Source organism: Eleutherodactylus coqui, chromosome 1, assembly GCF_035609145.1.
Source record: "Eleutherodactylus coqui strain aEleCoq1 chromosome 1, aEleCoq1.hap1, whole genome shotgun sequence".
Taxonomy (NCBI): domain Eukaryota; kingdom Metazoa; phylum Chordata; class Amphibia; order Anura; family Eleutherodactylidae; genus Eleutherodactylus; species Eleutherodactylus coqui.
The window spans coordinates 529,794,069-529,815,291 of NC_089837.1; the positions used below are offsets into that span (position 1 = coordinate 529,794,069).

Below are 21,223 nucleotides of genomic sequence, written 5' to 3' on the forward strand. Positions count from 1 at the left end.
ATTGTGGGGGTATTATTACTGAGGGGGTTATGTGGGGGTACTATTACTGAGGGGGACATGCAGGGGTATTATTACTGAAGGGGACATGTGGGGGTACTATTATTGAGGGGGGACATGTGGGGGTCCCTACTACTGAGGGGGGCATGTGTGAGTACTATTATTAAGGGGGACATGTGGGGGTACCTATTACTGGGGGGGGCATGTGGGAGTACTATTACTGGGGTAGACATGTGGGGGTACTGTTACCGAGGGGGAATTGTGGGGGTATTATTACTGAGGGGGTTATGTGGGGTACTATTACTGAGGGGGACATGCAGGGGTATTATTACTGAAGGGGACATGTGGGGGTACTATTATTGAGGGGGACATGTGGGGGTACCTATTACTGGGGGGGCATATAGGGGTACTATTACTGGGGGGGACATGTGGTGGTACTATTATTAAGGGGGACATGTGGGGGTACCTATTACTGGGGGGGACATGTGGGAGTACTATTACTGGGGTAGACATGTGGGGGTACTGTTACCGAGGGGGAATTGTGGGGGTATTATTACTGAGGGGGTTATGTGGGGGTACTATTACTGAGGGGGACATGCAGGGGTATTATTACTGAAGGGGACATGTGGGGGTACTATTATTGAGGGGGTCATGTTGGGGTTCCAATTACTGAGGGGGACATGTGGGGGTACTATTATTGCGGGGGACATGTGGGGGTACCTATTACTCACAGGGACATGTGAGGGTACCTATTACTGGGGGGGACATGTGGGGGTACTATTACTGAGGGGGACATGTGGGGGTACTATTATTGAGGGGGACATGTAGGGGTACCTATTACTGGGGGGGGGGACATGTGGGGGTACTATTACTGAGGGGGACATGTGGGGGTATTGTTACTGAGGGGGAATTCTGGGGGTACTATTACTGAGGGGGATATGTAGGGGTACTATTATTGCGGGAGGCACGAGGTGACACTATTATGGAGGGGGGCATGTGGCGGCGTTAATACGGGAGGTCTGCCGCGTGTATACATAGTCCAGTATGACGATGACTTATAACACTCCGGTCACCTATGAGCAGCCCCCGTCTATCGGTGGTCCCGCTCATCTACACGGTATTACAGCGGCCTGCAGCGTATATAGCTATATACCACTCCCTTCTGTACTGGGATCCAATCACTGGCAGTTACAGGCCTAAAGCCTGAGGCTGCACTACTGAGACCTGTAGTACCACATTACTCCTAAGGTATGAGTATGTCTGCAGGGGGCGCTCCAGAGCTGCGGTAGTCGTCCCTGTGACATGGAGGCATCGCGGTGGGCAGACATTTCTGACCCCGCAGGGCGGCTGTCATGTTATTTTGGACCCAGGAGGTGGCGCTTCTTCCTCGTTGGCCCCCCCTGACAGCAGCCAGTAAGGAACATTCTACGAGTTGTCATGGTAACGGTTTTGACATCCTGCTCCCCTCAGGGTCAGTTTTCAGCTGCTCATCACATATTAACCTCTCGTGAGCCAGCGGAGGTAAATGGCTGAGGCCACGGTGCCCTCCCTGCACTGACTGACCCCACAGACCAACACGGGGGCCTCATTCATGAAAACTGGCCAATGGTAGGACTGTTTTTGTTGCCCGTAGCAACCAACATGCCTCCTAACACCCCCCCGGATTCTGTTGGACAGTCCCTGACGGCAGGAGTCATGTCCCGCCTCCCCCGACAAGCATTTCACTTACCTATAGTCCCAGTCGGGTGGTAGCAGCATGTTCCCCTCAGCATGACACGCAGACACCGGTGGGGCCACCAGGGGGTTTAATGCTTGTCGGGTGGCTGGAGGTCCACTAGGGGGGGGGTCACTATGACAATTGAGGCTACCATGGGCATCATTATTACAATGGGGTCACCAGTACTACTGAGGCCACTGTGGGGGTCACTATTGAAGCCACAAAAAGGGTCACTATTACTGCTGAGGCTACCATGGAGTGGTCATTGTTACTATGGGGGACACTGTTACTACTAGGGCCACTGTTGGGGTCACTAGTACTATTGAGGCTACCATGGGCATCATTATTACAATGGGGTCACCAGTACTACTGAGGCCACTGTGGGGGTCACTATTGAAGCCACCAAAAGGGTCACTATTACTGCTGATGCTACTATAGAGTGGTCACTGTTACTATGGGGGACACTATTACTACTAGGGCCACTTTTGGGTCACTAGTACTACTAAGGCCACTGCGGTGATCACTATTACTACTGGGGCCACTATGGGGGACACTATTACTACTAGGGTCACTGCAGCGATCACTAGTACTACTGAGGCTACCATGGGCATCACTATTACTAGGGCGGCACTATTAGTACTGAGGCCACAATGAAGGTCACTATTACTACTGGTGCTACTATAGAGTGGTCACTGTTACTATCCGGGACACTATTACTACTAGGGCCACTGCGGTGATCACTATTACTACTAGGGCCACTGCGGTGATCACTATAACTACTGTGACCACTAGGGGAAGGTCACAGTAGTATTGCAACTGAGGCCACCATGGGCGTCACTATAACTATTGGGTCACTAATACCCTGGGGGGGGGGGGTCACTATTACTATGGGGTCCTGGGGCCACTATGAGGGTCAGATGCCTTCACGGGTTTCTCCTTTCCCCGCAGCTTTTATGCAAAATTTGGTTACCATCTGTGAATTCATTTTCTTTCTTTGGCCGTTTCCACTCTTTTGAGGCCCCCTTGTATAGTCCCTGGGGCTCTACTTCGTGACTACGTAGAGGCCAAACTGGACCACCAGGTGGTATGCTGCTGCTCTGCAGTTGACTTTTACTCCAATCACATCCAGAGCTGCGTTAACAATTCTACTTGCTGCAACTGGAAACCAAATCGCACCATTAAAGGAGAAATGGGGGGCTTGAGGGGTCTAGATTCTCCCACCAACTTGAGCAACTATCTACCTCACCTGGGATCAAAATGTTGGCTACGTCCCAAGACAGTGCATTGCATTCTGGGAGACATAGGGATTTTTTTGCTTGTTTATTCTTTAATGCACGAGGCCTGGTGTAATTACTGTATTTCCCACAATGCACCACAGCAGAGACAGCCTATGTACCATCAGGATAGCGAGCGCAGCTCTGGATGTAACTGGAGTATGGCATAAATAAAGCAAAGATGACGGATAAAGAGACAAATGAAACTCATCACATTAAATAAGAATAAAGTTTTTATATTTCTATGGTGAGCGGATGTATCGGAGGGCGCTGCCACCATCGTCCCTGGCACCGGCCGCACGCCCGCCGCTCTACATGAAGCACAGTTATCTCGGTGACGCCGCGGCCGGACACTCACAATCACACAAGAAACAGCTGAAACATTAACTTCTTGAAATCCAAATGTGGACAGACCCCGGCGGTGTGGGGGGTTTCGTTACAGTGTGACCCGCTCGTGTTGTAGACTTGGCATGGCAATGACCATGTGACCAGATCCGGAGCCTCGTTATCTTCTTCCCAGTTAACGACACACAGCAATAAGATAAGTAGAGCCCGGCACCTTTGGGTTTGGTATAAAAAGCAATTCTTCCCCTTTAAAACCTACTACCTCTCCCCCACCCCACCCGGTCCTTCTCCACGGACCTGTGGGGTCCCCATTATGGTATAAGTCTACTCGAGGGTCCGTGTTGTCAGTTGACGCTGTCCTCGTCGCTGACCTCCCCCCGGTCGTCCTTGGTCTCTGCCACACAACTCTCGTCGATGTTCTCCAGGGAGTCGGCGTGCTGCACGGACACCTCCGACAGGCTGATGGTGGGGAGCGTGCTCTGCTCAGGGTATAGCCAAGGCTTATGTTGGGGGTTATGCTTTTTCTTCCAGTCCGGGTACTTCACGCAGGCTTTGTACATCTTCTTCATGGCCTGGGCACAGAAACAAGAGTGAATGAAACCCCATCACCAGCGAAGGTGACGATCCCACCCCAATACCCCAACCAACTGCCCATATTATCACACTACTACCCCAACTAACCGCCCCACACAACAGTCATCTAAACCAGGGGTCCCCAACCACCGGTCCACAGATTGGGGCCGGGCCGTTAGGTGTTTAGCGCCGGTCCGCGGCACCGCCGGGAACTTTTCTTCTAAACACAAGGCCCGCTGCCTCGTGTTATGTGGCCCGCAGCATGCCGACGCCGCTCACCACTGAAACGATTACCAGCTGGGGTGCCGCAGCTCCCCGCTGGTAATCGCACTGATCCCGGCGCACACTGACGTCAGTGTGCATCCAGGATCCTCCTCCCTGAGTCCCCTGCTCATTAGTTCCACAGGAGAGGACTCGGGGAGGAAGCATGCCGACGTCAGGGCAAGCAGAGAGAGAGCGATGCTGACAGCAGGAAGGAGGTAAGTATATGGGTTGGGGGGGTGCTTATTACTGGGGGGGGACTTCCTATTACTGAGGGGTGGGGGCTGCCTGTTACTGGGGGGGCTGCCTATTACTGGTGTGGGGGCTGCTTATTACTGGGGGGGGCTGCTTATTTCGGGGGGGCTGCTTATTTCGGGGGGGCTGTCTATTATTGGGTGGGGATGAATTATATGCTGCACTATGTGTGTGCTTGGGGGGGAGAGATAAATTATATGCTGCCCTATGTGTGTGCTGGGGGGGGGATAAATTATATGCTGCCCTATGTGTGTGCTGGGGGGGACGGGAATAGATTATATACTGCCCTATGTGTGTGCTGCCAGGTGGGGGGGGGGGATATATTATACTGCCCTGTTTGTACTGCCAGGACATTCTAAATGTCATAATTCCAACCCCTTTCATAACCCCGCCCCATATAACCAAAGCCCCGCCCATGTCCCGCCCAACCCTGCCGGGCCTTGTAAAAATGGTCTTGCTTGAAGCCGGTCCCTGGTGCCAAAAAGGTTGGGGACCACTGATCTAAACCACCAAGTCCCCCCGATCTTATACTACTACTACCTGCCTCAATGCCCTAACCAACCGCCCATCTTATCACACTACCACCCCAACCAACCACTGCACACAGTCATGTATACAACCAAGCCCTCCCCCATCTTATCATACCACTACCTGCCCCAATACCCCAACCAACCGCCCATCTTATTTAGCTCACAGAGCATTGCCTACACTAAAGGTGGTTTCATATCTGCGTTTGGGGAGCAGGAAAGGGGAATCCTCCTGGCCAAAACAGCTCCATCTCAGGACGGAACCGAACAGCATAGAACGGACCCCATTGACTATAATGGGATCCGTTCGGTTTCAGCTCAGCTGCCCGGCTTTTGGAAGGAAGAAAAAGTGCATCTGCTACGGAACCTCCGACCGACCTGCTACAACTATAACCACCTCTCAGCACTGGCTACTGTATGTATAATGTATCAGTCTGGATTCTGGGCTGTTCAGCTCACAGAGCATTGCCTACACTGATACAATTGTCGCCCCTCCCCCATCAGTCCTCAGGAACTCCACTTACCTTTGGTGCCAGAAACTGTGAGGACTTGTTCACCACCCACTTGGGTAAAGACCCTAGAGGAGAAGACAGAGCAGAGATCAGGGTACACCTGCCTACATAGGAGTCCTCGGGGGACTATGGCCCTGTTGGGCGGCCCCCCAGTCATACATTTCCCATGATTCCCTTGAGTACCTTACTACTCCCATCATCCTCCGTGCAGTACTCACCTCTAGGGTCCACCTGGGCCAGGTAGACGAGGGTACAGCTGCTGGGGCCCCCTCCCTGGATGAGGTAGCCGGTCTGTATGGACACCGCTCTCACCAGGTCCTTCTTGGGGGGATATTTCTGTAACGGCAGAAGAAAAGTTGTAACATCTTTACCATCAAACGTTTTACTGCTTTGGTTCATTTAAAGCGACACTCCACCTCTACACACCAGGAACCTCTAAGTGGGTGCAGGAACTTATTCACATTGCACATATCCATAGTTACATCTTGTCTTATGCTCCAGTCACATCCAAAGCTGCATTCACAGCTCTTCCTGTTAACAGTGGATCTCAGGTTAAAAGGGCCTCACTGCTGCCATCTAGTGTCTGTTCAGATCACACACTGTACCATGTACAGTCATCTCCCAGAAGGCACTGGGCTTGGATACAAGTATAGTAACAGCTATTCTATATCCTCCAACTTTTATTTACATGGGTGCTGCCCCCCAAAGGAGACATGACAGCCGGTACCCTGCTGTTATATCACAGTCTGTGACTGCAGCTCTGGTTGTGACTAGAGTATAAAACATGATGTAACAGGCTCAGTAAGGGACTTACAAAGTTATACATAGATTTTGGAGGGAGGTATACAGAGTAATACCACATGTACTGCAGTGCAGACGGGACTGCATGGCCTTCTCCATGGTCCTGATGTGTGGCCGCTCAGCTCTGCTGCTCCACTTACTGAGGGAGAACTTACAGAAGCAATACATGGGTGGTGCCCGCCATATCATACTGTGCCCATAGCATGCACACAATCCAGAGTGCCATGCTGTGCCAAACAGCACTATCTGGCACCCATTTCATATGTCGTGTTCAGATCCATAGTATCCACACGGTGCCCAGATCCTCAGTGTACACACGGTGCCCAGATCCTCAGTGTACACACGGTGCCCAGATCCTCAGTGTACACACGGTGCCCAGATCCTCAGTGTACACACGGTGCCCAGATCCTCAGTGTACACACGGTGCCCAGATCCTCAGTGTACACATGGTGCCCAGATCCATAGTGCCCTCATAAATCCATAGCACATATACCATGCCCAGATACATAGTGTATGCAGTGTCTTGATCCGCAACGTGCATACGATGCCCACATCTAGCACGAGTGCTGTACCTTGCCTGTGTACTGCACCATTTTGCACACATTCACCTATGCCCAGACTCATAGTGCCCACACAGTGCCCAGATCAGCTACATGCCGCAGAGTGCTGTATCTCACCCACATACGGTCATAAAGGGCCACAACCGGCCACATCACTCGTACTCAGTGCCAGAAGACATAAAACCATATAGCGCCACGCTGTATGCCAGCAGAGCACACAGTCCCCACATAATGCCATATGTTGGCAATACACCTCAGTTCCTTGCCCTCATAGCGCCAAATTACCCACACAGAACAGCAGTCCATGAGAGTAACACACGTGCCATGAAAATGCTCTTGTAAGAGTTGTCACTCGGTGAGACCCTCAGGATATTACCTGGAGGGCAGCCTGCCACCCCTGCACCACACAGACCCGCAGCGGGCATCCCCGGCTTCTATACATACATCAATCAAGTTATGGTTTTTTGTGTCAAGCGGCAACTGAAAGTGACCTAGATTTATGGAGAGAACGGAGAGCCGGAATCATCCGATACACGCAAATAGGATCAGATGGAGCGCAGAACACGTCAGACACACGGAAAACTGCGAAAGCCACATCTGTGTTTATCCAGAAAGGTCTGCGCCGAAAGAACGATTAGAAATACACAAATAGTGAGTCAGGAGCAAACGAACCCGGGGGGGGGGGGGGGGGGATCTGCAGAACAAAGCTTAGATTATACCAGCTACACAGGAGATATCCAGGTTATACCAGCATGCTCCATATCACTATATACAGGATGTATAACTTATACCAGCTGTACATATATAATTATATACAGGAGATACCCAGGTTATACCAGCATGCTTCATATCACTATATACAGGATGTATAACTTATACCAGCTGTACATATATGATTATATACAGGAGATACCCAGGTTATACCAGCATGCTCCATATCACTATATACAGGAGATGTATAACTTATACCAGCTGTACGTATATAATTATATACAGGAGATACCCAGGTTATACCAGCATGCTCCATATCACTATATACAGGAGATGTATAACTTATACCAGCCATACATATATAATTATATACAGGAGATACCCAGGTTATACCAGCATGCTCCATATCACTATATACAGGGAGATGTATAACTTATACCAGCTGTACATATATAATTATATACAGGAGATACCCAGGTTATACCAGCATGCTCCATATCACTATATACAGGAGATGTATAACTTATACCAGCTGTGTATATATATAATTATATACAGGAGATCCCCAGGTTATACCAGCATGCTCCATATCACTATATACAGGAGATGTATAACTTATACCAGCTGTACATATATAATTATATACAGGAGGTACCCAGGTTATACCAGCATGCTCCATATCACTATATAAAGGAGATGTATAATGTATACCAGCTGTACATATGTAATTATATACAGGAGATTCCCAGGTTAAACCAGCATGCTCCATATCACTATATACAGGAGATGTATAACTTATACCAGCTGTACACATATAATTATATACAGGAGATACCCAGGTTATACCAGCATGCTCCATATTACTATATACAGGGGATGTATAACATACCAGCTGTACTTATATAATTATATGCATGAGATACCCAGGTTATACCAGCATGCTCCATATCACTATATACAGGAGATGTATAATGTATACCAGCTGTACATATATAATTATATACAGGAGATACCCAGGTTATACCAGCATGCCCCATATCACTATATACAGGATGTATAACTTATACCGACTATACATATATAATTATATACAGAAGATACCCAGGTTATACCAGCATACTCCATATCACTATATACAGGAGATGTATAACTTATACTAGCTGTACATATATAATTATATACAGGAGATCCCCAGGTTATACCAGCATGGTCCATATCACTATATACAGGATATGTATAACTTATACCAGCTGTACATATATAATTATATACAGGAGATCCCTAGGTTATACCAGCATACTCCATATCACTATATACAGGAGATGTATAACTTATACCAGCTGTACATATATAATTTAATACAAGAGATACCCAGGTTATACCTGCATGCTGCATATCACTATATACAGGAGATGTATACCTTATACCAGCTGTACATATATAATTATATACAGGAGATCCCCAGGTTATACCAGCATGTTCCATATCACTGTATACAGGAGATGTATAACTTATATCAGCTGTACATATATAATTATATACAGGAGGTAGGTTATACCAGCATACTCCATATCACTATATACAGGAGATGTATAACTTATACCAGCTGTACATATATAATTATATACAAGAGATACCCAGGTTATACCTGCATGCTGCATATCACTATATACAGGAGATGTATACCTTATACCAGCTGTACATATATAATTATATACAGGAGATCCCCAGGTTATACCAGCATGTTCCATATCACTATATACAGGAGATGTATAACTTATACCAGCTGTACATATATAATTATATACAGGAGATCCCCAGGTTATACCAGCATGCTCCATATCACTATATACAGGAGATGTATAACTTATATCAGCTGTACATATATAATTATATACAGGAGGTAGGTTATACCAGCATACTCCATATCACTATATACAGGAGATGTATAACTTATACCAGCTGTACATATATAATTATATACAGGAGATCCCCAGGTTATACCAGCATACTCCATATCACTATATACAGGAGATGTATAACTTATACCAGCTGTACATATATAATTATATACAAGAGATACCCAGGTTATACCTGCATGCTGCATATCACTATATACAGGAGATGTATACCTTATACCAGCTGTACATATATAATTATATACAGGAGATCCCCAGGTTATACCAGCATGGTCCATATCACTATATACAGGAGATGTATAACTGATACCAGCTGTACATATATAATTATATACAGGAGATACCCAGCTTATACCAGCATGCTCCATATCACTATATACAGGAGATGTATAACTGATACCAGCTGTACATGTATAATTATATACAGGAGATGCCCAGGTTATACCAGCACGGTCCATATCACTATATACAGGATGCATAACTTGTACCAGCTGTACATATATCATTATATACAGGAGATACCCAGGTTATACTAGCATGCTCCATATCACTATATACAGGAGATGTATAACTGATACCAGCTGTACATATATAATTATACACAGGAGATACCCAGGTTATACCAGCATGCTCCATATCACTATATACAGGGAGATGTATAACTTATACCAGCTGTATATATATAATTATATACAGGAGATACCCAGGTTATACCAGCATGCTCCATATCACTATATACAGGATGTATAACTTATACCAGCTGTACATATATAATTATATACAGGAGATACCCAGGTTATACCATCATGCTCCATATCACTATATACAGTAGATGTATAACTTATACCTGCTGTGCATATATAATTATATACAGGAGATCCCCAGGTTATACCAGCATGCTCCATATCACTATATACAGGAGATACATAACTTATACCAGCTGTACATATATAATTATATACAGAAGATACCCAGGTTATACCATCATGCTCCATATCACTATATACAGGAGATATATAACTTATACCAGCCATACATATATAATTATATACAGGAGATACCCAGGTTATACCAGCATGCTCCATATCACTATATACAGGAGATGTATAACTTATACCAGCCATACATATATAATTATATACAGGAGATACCCAGGATATACCAGCATGCTCCCTATCACTATATACAGGGGATATATAACTTATACCAGCTGTACATATATAATTATATACAGAAGATACCCAGGTTATACCATCATGCTCCATATCACTATATACAGGAGATATATAACTTATACCAGCCATACATATATAATTATATACAGAAGATACCCAGGTTATACCAGCATGCTCCATATCACTATATACAGGAGATGTATAACTTATACCAGCCATACATATATAATTATATACAGGAGATACCCAGGATATACCAGCATGCTCCCTATCACTATATACAGGGGATATATAACTGATACCAGCTGTACATGTATAATTATATACAGGACATACCCAGGTTATACCGGCATGCTCCATATCACTATATACAGGATATGTATAACTGATACCAGCTGTACATGTATAATTATATTGGTATGGCTCATTATCTTCTATCCTGTATATTACATTCCGCTCTCACCGCATGTTTCACGGAGTAGTTCATGATGATGTAATCCTTCCCCATCGGCAGCCAGGAGCGCAGTGTGATGACATCACGATTCTTTAATGGTTTAGGACACTTCCCTGAGGAGATGACAGAAGGACATGCATTAAATATCATCATAGACTGAAAGTATGTTCTCTATACAAGCCTCAGCTGCTGCAGAGCCTCTTATAGAAGAGAAGAGGGAGATTTATGTATGTAGCTCCTCTAGAGAGGGAATACAGACTGCGCGAAGGAGGCGACTGTAGGCGGGGAGCAGCAGTATAGGAGCTCTCCGTCAGACTTTAGTACTAGCAGTGCACACAATATGCAGTTATTATATAGCCCATCATGTTATTACACTCTTACATGCATAATATCCAATATCTGCATTGACTGTCAGTTTCCCGATATCAAAGGTCTCGATGACGTTGGTGTCCCATTTCTTGCGATATTCCACATCATGTAGAACGTCATAGAGGATCTCTGCGGATACGTCTTTACATTCCATCCGGCACTGCAGAGATCAGACAAAGAACAGTATGAGGGGAATATATATATATTAGTCCCAATATACGCAGAATGACCCCGTTATCACCCCCCATCTAGTAGCGCTGGACTCTTCTGGCCTTCAGATCCACAGCAATTGGTCATGATGTAGATTCCACTAGGTAGGAGATGAAACCGTTCTGCAGGAATACCGGCCCCTGCGGACAGGAAGCTTCTTGTAGTTGCTGCAGATTAGATGGCGGTGCTGACATGTTCTGACCGGCTGACAGGAAGGGGTCAGCGATTCATGCTGCTTGCGCCAAATTCTGACCTCCCATCAGCAACATAAATCTGGACCCATCTGACCAGGAGATGTTTTCCTGCTGCTCAGTGATACAAGTTTTGCGCTCTTTTGCCCGCTGGAGTCTGTTTCTCTTAGACACAATCGCGCCATTCTCGGTATACTCCCCACATCGTTACATGAGAAACCCCCCCCTCGTGGTTGGCGGTGAGACCCCGGCTAGTCCAGCACCGATGACCGGCCTCGCTGGAAGTCGCTCCGATCGCTGGATCTTCCATCTAATGTGGATTCACACTGAAACTGATCCACGGAAAACTTGTCACGTGACTTTATGCCGCACTCCGGGGTCACGGGGGGAATTACCGTACAGGGGGCGCCAATCATGAGAGGGACGGGGGTCTAATAAAGGGAACGGTCAGTGTATGTCCTATCAGTGCTGCGGCGATCATATAAGGCAGAGTGCAGTAACATATGTATATCCCAGTATATAGACGATTGCATCAGTAGCCGCACATCTGGGGCTCCTGGATGGAAGAGCTTGCACTCTAATCCCCCATTGCTCCCCTGCAGCTCGGTACACATTCTGCAGATTATGGCCATAAGGTGAATGTAGCTCCCAGTTCTGTGTAAACTCCAGAGATTACTCTCCCCAGACGGGCGGATTACACAGATTAGCTAAACAGATTAGTGCAATGATACCGGGGAGGTAATCCGCAGATTACACGTATGCTGAGATCGGCAGATCTAAATTACCCCATGAGTCCTAGACCTGTAGAGGGCAGCTACGCCCCTTATATAACACCCCTGTTACTTATCCTGGGGCTTGGTGATCAGCCGTGCTACATTGGGACCAGACGCGATCCCTACTGATAGCAACAGCTGTATGTATCATGTGACAGTAAAGACCCCGGAATCGGTTATGTCTGGGAATGCCATGTAGAAAGCTCAGAGAAATTGTAAGGGCGGCCATATTGGCTGTTGCCCGTCTTTCCCAGACACAGACGTAACCAAGAAATAGATGGGGAGCCCTTGTACTTACGTACTGGGGGGCTCTGATTTGGGGGGTCTCCTGGCACAGAGGTTGCACCAAGCACACTTCTGGATAAATAGGTCAGTGGAGGCGATCACAGGCGTCATACTGACATTAAGCAGAGTGCCCGCTGCCACCGGCCGCCCCCTGTGGTCCTCTGGGTGGGTGTGGGGCACATAAGGTCGTCCTGGTGTCTCCATGGCTTTTCTGTGCTTATCCCCCCCACACACTATAAATTAGGTTTATTTGACAAATGTACAAACTTTCAGCTGTTTACAAACAATCAAGAACAACGTAAGTATCCCAACACAACTAATATAACAAGCCTGGTGTAGGACGCTTAGGTTACCTAGGGGGGGATCTGAGGTTCTTAGTGGGTTCGGCCAAGATGAGCGACCACAGGGTTCAGCTTCACACGCAAGTGAACTTTTGACAAAGCTTGATCCAAAACAGGGTTCGACTGTTTCGGATTTCTGAACACCATGTATGGTCACATGTTGGGGTTGTGAGCTGCAGCCACCTTCTTTATATCCCACCATGGGGTCCGAGTCAGGCAGCTGTGACGACCACTCCAGAACTTCTTGTGAAGCCAAGCCTTGGTGGACTTTGAGGTCTTCTTGGGATCCTTGTCCTGTTGGAAGGTCCAATGATGTCCGAGCTTCAGCTTCTCACTGAAGGCATGATGTTCTCTCCTGGGATCTCCTGATACATCATTGACTCCATCGTCCTCCACACGCTGCAGGTCTTCAGCCCAGAGCATCCTCCAGCCTCCGCCATGCTTCACTGTAGGCAGGGGTTCTCTTTAGCGTACTCTGAAGCTTTCCATAGCACTGCCACTCATTGCGATTCTCCGCTCGCGGCGGGCAATTCGTAGCATGCTGCGTATTGCCCCGATTCTCCGCGGTCAGCCAACTATCAGATAGGGCTGACCGGCAGAGATTCGGCGGCGGCTCCTGCTCCCGGGCGGCGGTGATCCGCCACGGGATACCGCAACAGCCGTGGACAGGGGGCCTTACTGTGCAAACAGAACCCTCAGCGCAGCCACTAGATCTTGCTGCAGGTATTCTGCAATCCCCGGAGAGTTTTTGACCACCTATCATGTCAGGTATCTTATGGCAGCCGTGATAGCGCCCTCTTTCTACCACGTCCAGGTAGTGCAGCCGGTGTTCCTAGTTTGAGCTTGTGAACTGCTTCCAGCTGTCTCTCTATGAACATTCAGCAGCCTTGTATCTTCTTGTATCCCTTCCCTTGATTGTACAAGGCCATGGTCTTTTCTATAACTTTTTGTCCCCCTCTATTGCCTGCGCTTTATTTCTAGCACCGCAGACCACAGAGCCCTCGCCAGTCCTGTTATTGGATGGGTTTTATCCCAGGCACAGCTGGCAGTGACGAGAAAATCATGCGATTTTCTTGCGATGCGACAGTGAGTGATTACAAAAACACAGATTTTCATGGTTTCATTCTCATTTGCGATGTTTCTACTCCTGCGATGCCGCGTTTTGCGATATCATCCATTGTTTTCAATGGGGCTAGCGGCAGGGGAAAACAGTGGGAGAACATCGCGATCCCCTGCCGCGGCTGTGCCAGGGGAGTCCCTTAGCTTCACAGGGATGCGAGGCTGTCGCATCCAGGGGTCTCCCAGGTTTTCAATAGGGTTGGCGGCAGCAGCATTGGCCCCATTGAAAACAATGGGAGAACATGGCGATCCCCTGCCGCGGCTGTGGCAGCCGCATCGGGGGATTCCTTCAGCCCTGCTGTGATGTGTTTCCATGTGAAAACGCTTTGCATTGAGGAGTTTTCAGAAGGATTGCGAGGGCGATATCGGGCTGTGAATCATGGTGTCAAGGGGCCCTGACTGATGAAGCCCTTGATTAGTTACACCAGGTGCACTTGATACACCAGGCTTGTGCAGATTTGCTCTTACGAGGGATTCAGTTTAGGGGGTTGAAGGATTCTGAGACTGCAGGAGTCATTAAAGGGGCATTTTGTGGTGAATTGTTATATTAGTTGTATTGAGCGATTTACATTCTTCTTGTCTGATTGTTTATTGCAAACAGCTGAAAGTTTGTAAATTTGGCAAATAAACCTAATTAGTGATGGGGGATCATTTTGATTGCAGCTGTATCTCTCATACAATGGCTGCCATCTCCCCTTGCTGCATATTGATCAGCGGTGTTTGTAGTTGTCGTCAGCACCAATGATAAATCCCTTTCCACATCCGTTGCCCTGACACCCTCTTGATGCGCTCAGACACTGGAGGCCATTTTGTCCCCCAGAAATCCCATCTTTTGGCATTAGGATCTCTCAAATGCAGCTCTGGAATCATGAACCTGGGGTGTATCCCACAAGGAGTGATGGGCCGACAAGCCAGGCGGTGGAAAGGCATCTTTGTAGACTGTTCCTTGAAGTGGAGTCTATAGTGGCTTCTATATATCCAACTACAATTCAGCATCATGAAGCTCTATGGTAATGATTTCTCCAAGAGCCATTGGGAAAACAGTTTCCATTAAGGCAATGCGGTTGGCAGTACAGGTGTCACAGGTGCTTTACCCATTAAATAAAGGTTCATAATGCCTGGTTACTGACAGGTCTGTTCTTCTCAGTAATTGGTCAGTGTGAGCCGCACCTGGATGTAAGCAACTACTAGGAGCCTCAGGAGACATGTTATAGAGATGTATGAAGTTGAAAAGGACTACAAAGACCCGGGTGTACATCAGTCCACGGTTATTGTATACAGATGGAGGACATTCCGGACTCTTCTACTCTCCCCAGGAGCGTCCTGTTATATCACTCCAAGGGCACAATGGGCAAGCCTGAAAGAGGGGAGAAAGAGTCCAGGAGGAACAGCAGAGGACCCACAGAAGACCCTATAGACTGCAGAGACCTCTTATAATAGGAAAACACTGACTGAGAATGGTGATGATGGATGGACACCACCAAGGACGATGCTGCTGGACAAAAATACACAGCAGCCGTCTCATGTCTGTCCGAGACGTCTTGGATGTCCCACAATGCTTCTGGGAAATGTTTTATGGTTTGAGGAGACAAAAGGGGAAGATTATAACACAACGCACAACATGGAGGAAGAAGAACCCTGCGCACAACACCAAAGCCTCATGCCAGTCTGGTGGAGGGTTTATAATGTGCCATCATCTGATAGAAGCGCGAGACTCCGACATCCTGAACTCGGCACGAGGGACACTAAATCAATACATCCCAGACATCCGGCTCTGCGAATCCCAAGGAGCACCGAACACAGGAACCTGTTCAGCTGTAAGGTATCTAAGTCATAGTCAGATGAGATGTATCTAATCCTATCCTGTGTGATACTGTCTGCTGAGCCGTGTATCTAATCCTATCCTGTGTGATACTGCCTGCTGAGCTGTGTATCTAATCCTATAATGTGTGATACTGTCTGCTGAGCTGTGTATCTAATCCTATCCTGTGTGATACTGTCTGCTGCACTGTGTATCTAATCCCAGTGTGTGATGCTGTGTATTTAATCCTATCCGGTGTGATACTGTCTGCTGAGCTGTGTATCTAATCCTATCCTGTGTGATACTGCCTGCTGAGCCGTGTATCTAATCCTATTCTGTGTGATATTGTCTGCTGAGCTGTGTATCTAATCCCGTCATGTGTGATAGTGTCTGCTGAGCCGTGTATCTAATCCTATCCTCTGTGATACTGTCTGCTGAGCCGTGTATCTAATCCTATCCTGTGTGATACTGTCTGCTGAGCCGTGTATATAATCCTATCATGTGTGATAATGTCTGCTGAGCTGTGTATCTAATCCCGTCATGTGTGATACTGTCTGCTGAGCCGTGTATCTAATCCTATCCTGTGTGATACTGTCTGCTGAGCCGTGTATCTAATCCTATCATGTGTGATAATGTCTGCTGAGCTGTGTATCTAATCCCATCATGTGTGATAATGTCTGCTGAGCCGTGTATCTAATCCCATCCTGTGTGATACTGTCTGCTGAGCCGTGTATCTAATCCCATCATGTCTGATATTGTCTGCTGAGCCGTGTATCTAATCCTATCATGTGTGATACTGTCTGCTGAGCTGTGTATCTAATCCCATCATGTCTGATATTGTCTGCTGAGCTGTGTATCTAATCCCGTCATGTGTGATACTGTCTGCTGAGCCGTGTATCTAATCCCATCATGTCTGATATTGTCTGCTGAGCTGTGTATCTAATCCTATCATGTGTGATACTGTCTGCTGAGCTGTGTATCTAATCCCATCATGTCTGATATTGTCTGCTGAGCTGTGTATCTAATCCCGTCATGTGTGATAAGGTCCATCTATTCATATTGGCAGCACTGTGCCCAGGCTGCTGGCACTACGGTGGGACCCGCCGCCGCTCTCTGTCACGCTCGCTCCCTGCGGCTGATCTCAGGATGCGGCCAGTGAATCCGGGGGAGGACTCTTATTCCACAGAATTCTAGAGTTAACACCTTAATGCCCGGGCTGCAGCGGGCATGCGGTGATTTCACCAGCGCCACCTCACGCCGCGCCCCTCTGACCATATTGTCCATCGCATTCATTCTTATAGTGGACAGTTCTAACCTCTGCTTGCGGTCAGTGAATATATGCTGCTGACACAGCTGTCTCACTGCACTGATACAATGTAACAGTCTGGAGTTTGGCGGCTACTGGGAGCATTGTGTGGATACAGTTGTAGCAAACCCTCAGCTGTGATACACCGGGGTCTGGTTGTGAATATGACTGTTCCCAGTCAATGTCAGCAAGCAGAGGGCTTGAGAATGATGAGGAATTGAAAACACAAAAGTCTATTAGAAAGTTGGAGAACTTTTCAATCTAAACTACTGAAGCTTTACGTACAGCACTGCCGGGCCCGCCACCGGCACTAGTAACATTACTCCGCCTGGTATTAGTAACATTACTCCTCCTGGCACTAGTAACATTACTCCTCCTGGCACTAGTAACATTACTCCTCCTGGCACTAGTAACATTACTCCTCCTGGCACTAGTAACATTATTCCTCCTGGCGCTAGTAACATTACTCCTCCTGGCGCTAGTACCATTACTCCTCCTGGCGCTAGTAACATTACTCCTCCTGGCGCTAGTAACATGACTCCTCCTGGCGCTAGTAACATGACTCCTCCTGGCGCTAGTAACATGACTCCTCCTGGCGCTAGTAACATTACTCCTCCTGGCGCTAGTAACATTACTCCTCCTGGCGCTAGTAACATGACTCCTCCTGGCGCTAGTAACATGACTCCTCCTGGCGCTAGTAACATTACTCCTCCTGGCGCTAGTACCATTACTCCTCCTGGCGCTAGTAACATTACTCCTCCTGGCGCTAGTAACATTACTCCTCCTGGCGCTAGTAACATTACTCCCCCTGGCGCTACTTACATTCCTCCTCCTGGCACTATTTACATTCCTCCTCCTGGCACTAGTTACATTCCTCCTCCTGGCACTAGTTACATTCCTCCTCCTGGCACTAGTAACACTACTCCTCCTGGTATTAGTAACATTACTCCCCCTGGCACTAGTTACATTCCTCCTCCTGGCACTAGTAACACTACTCCTCCTGGTATTAGTAACATTACTCCCCCTGGCACTAGTTACATTCCTCCTCCTGGCACTAGTTACATTCCTCCTCCTGGCACTAGTTACATTCCTCCTCCTGGCACTAGTAACACTACTCCTCCTGGTATTAGTAACATTACTCCCCCTGGCACTAGTTACATTACTCCTCCTGGCACTAGTAACAATACTCCCCCTGGCACTAGTAACATTACTCCCCTTGGCACTAGTAACATTACTCCCCCTGGCACTAGTAACATTACTCCCCCTGGCACTAGTTACATTACTCCTCCTGGCATCAGTAACATTACTCCTCCTGGCACCAGTAACATTACTCCCCCTGGCACTAGTAACATTACTCCTCCTTGCATTAGTAACATTACTCCTCCTGGCACTAGTAACATTACTCCCCCTGGCACTAGTAACATTACTCCCCCTGGCACTAGTTACATTACTCCCCCAGGCACTAGTTACATTACTCCCCCAGGCACTAGTAACATTACTCCTCCTGGCACTAGTTACATTACTCCTCCTGGCACTAGTAACATTGCTCCTCCTGGCACTAGTTACATTGCTCCTCCTGGCACTAGTTACATTGCTCCTCCTGGCACTAGTTACATTGCTCCTCCTGGCACTAGTTACATTCCTCCTCCTGGCACTAGTTACATTGCTCCTCCTGGCACTAGTTACATTACTCCTCCTGGCACTAGTTACATTGCTCCTCCTGGCACTAGTTACATTGCTCCTCCTGGCACTAGTTACATTACTCCTCCTGGCATTAGTTACATTACTCCTCCTGGCATTAGTAACATTACTCCTCCTGGCATTAGTAACATTACTCCTCCTGGCACTAGTAACATTACTCCTCCTGGCACTAGTTACATTACTCCTCCTGGCATGTACATGTCACCACCAGACATCGTGCAGATTTCGAAAACCACAAAAGAAACCTACGAGCTCAAATGCAGAGCTGGCACTGCAGGGTGGTGGGCACAGGTGATGGCACTTGTTACATCCTCTGACTGCCTGTGTTGGCATAGTGCCATCTTGCATGTTGCGGCACGCAGACACGGAGTCGTGCGCGGCTCGCTCTGTCCCTGTGGATGAGATGTTGCCGGGCAGGGAACAAGATGCTCCGTGTTACTAGGCAACGGCGATGCTGAGGACATGGAAACACTTAACCCTGCATGTGCCGCAGAGGTGGTGTCACTGCTGGAGATGCCCCCGTGAGGCGTCCACCGCAGCAGAAGGGATCCAATAGTTTTACTAGTATAATGGGGGGAGGTGAAGCCCCCCCAGGGTGTACATTATCTATTTAGGCCACTGGTCGCAGCTTCTGATGAGCATCCTAGGAAGTGGCGCAGCGGGGGGGCGGCGTGGGCGCTGACTGGAAATTTAAAGGGCAGCCGTGAGAGTGATGCCCCCTGTAATGGTGGACAGGTCACTACCAGGACCCCCATAGAGGCCTCGGTCCCTGAGCAGCCGGATCCTCCAGCCATACGGCATCCAGTTACCTGAGCGGTGAAATCCAAAATAACTAAGTTCTAACTATGTCGCCAAGTGTACGATTATCAGTGAACGCGCCGCCGTTGGACGTCACATGACCCGCTACTGCTTAGTCGTCACCTACTGATTCAAAGTTTTGCTAGTTTTAGCATATTGTGATGGAAATTCGCCATTTCTTCTCTAACTACCCCCATCATCCCCCACAAGGGTCCTCCAAGGACGGACGCACCGATGGCTGGCCGGTGTCAGATCCTCTCATGGCTTCTCCAGAATTGCGCATGGTGTCCTTGATGTCACCGCTGTGCCATGTGACCCTTGTGTGTGACGTACATCCATCAATGCCCGCATCCTCCTCCTCCAACCTTGAGCAAACACTCACAAGTCCTTGAGAATTAACCCCCTGGTCACTGTGTGCATCGCCCATTAACCCTACAGCTGCCCGCTGGGACATTCTCCGCTATGCCAGCAGCCCTGGATGGAGGGTCACCAGCTGCGGTTGCATTGTGGCCTGACTGCCTGATGAGGAGAGTAGTGCTACCGGCGGCTCTGGGGGCCCCATGGTTGTACAGCACAGGGTTAATGATGTCCAGGCTTAGAAAAACATGGTTCTATTGTCCACATATGGCGCCACCCTGTACACAGGTTGTGTGTGGTATGGCAGCTCAGTTTCATCCACTTCAATGGAGCCTATCTGCAATACCAGAAACAACCTGTGGAGAGGGGTGGCGCTGTTCCTGGAAGAAGGAAGCCATGTTTTTGCCTCCGCCTTGCAGGACTTGGTCCTTTTCTGCTGCAGGTGAGATCAGACAGACCGCACGGCAGTCACCTCCTGCAAGGTATCGGCGTCCCCGAGCAGCGATTAGCCGCCATCTATAATGTATGCAGCACTTTATAGAGGGGGAGGAAGTGCCGGTCCTGCATAATTCATCGTCCCCTTCTGATGGTGGAGAGACGCGGCTTCATGCATCACAATGCAACAAGTGTACCGCGACCTGCGTCACCAGACAGCGAAGCCAGCGCATAACCCCCGAACCGCGGCTATGGGGGGATATTACACCTCACTAACATACTGTCTGCTGAGCCGTGTATCTAATCCCATCATGTGTGATACTGTCTGCTGAGCCGTGTATCTAATCCCATCCTGTGTGATACTGTCTGCTGAGCTATGTATCTTATCCCATCATGTGTGATACTGTCTGCTGAGCTGCTGTATCTAATCCTATCCTGTGTGATACTGTCTGCTGA

The 21,223-nt window shown here is 48.0% G+C and overlaps 1 protein-coding gene across 1 annotated transcript in view; it reads right to left on the bottom strand.

Moving 5' to 3' along the window:
- Positions 1-3,203: 3,203 nt before the first annotated feature.
- The window catches only part of STARD10 (StAR related lipid transfer domain containing 10), a 29,731-nt gene continuing 11,711 nt past the window's right edge, over positions 3,204-21,223 (bottom strand). Inside the window, exons 2-6 of the mRNA XM_066588391.1 lie at positions 11,463-11,610; positions 11,091-11,194; positions 5,680-5,797; positions 5,474-5,526; positions 3,204-3,905 (exon numbers count right to left, since the gene is read on the bottom strand). Coding sequence (XP_066444488.1) covers positions 3,678-3,905; positions 5,474-5,526; positions 5,680-5,797; positions 11,091-11,194; positions 11,463-11,610 — 651 coding nt within the window. The 3' untranslated portion in view covers positions 3,204-3,677. The remainder of the gene's footprint in view (positions 3,906-5,473; positions 5,527-5,679; positions 5,798-11,090; positions 11,195-11,462; positions 11,611-21,223) is intronic.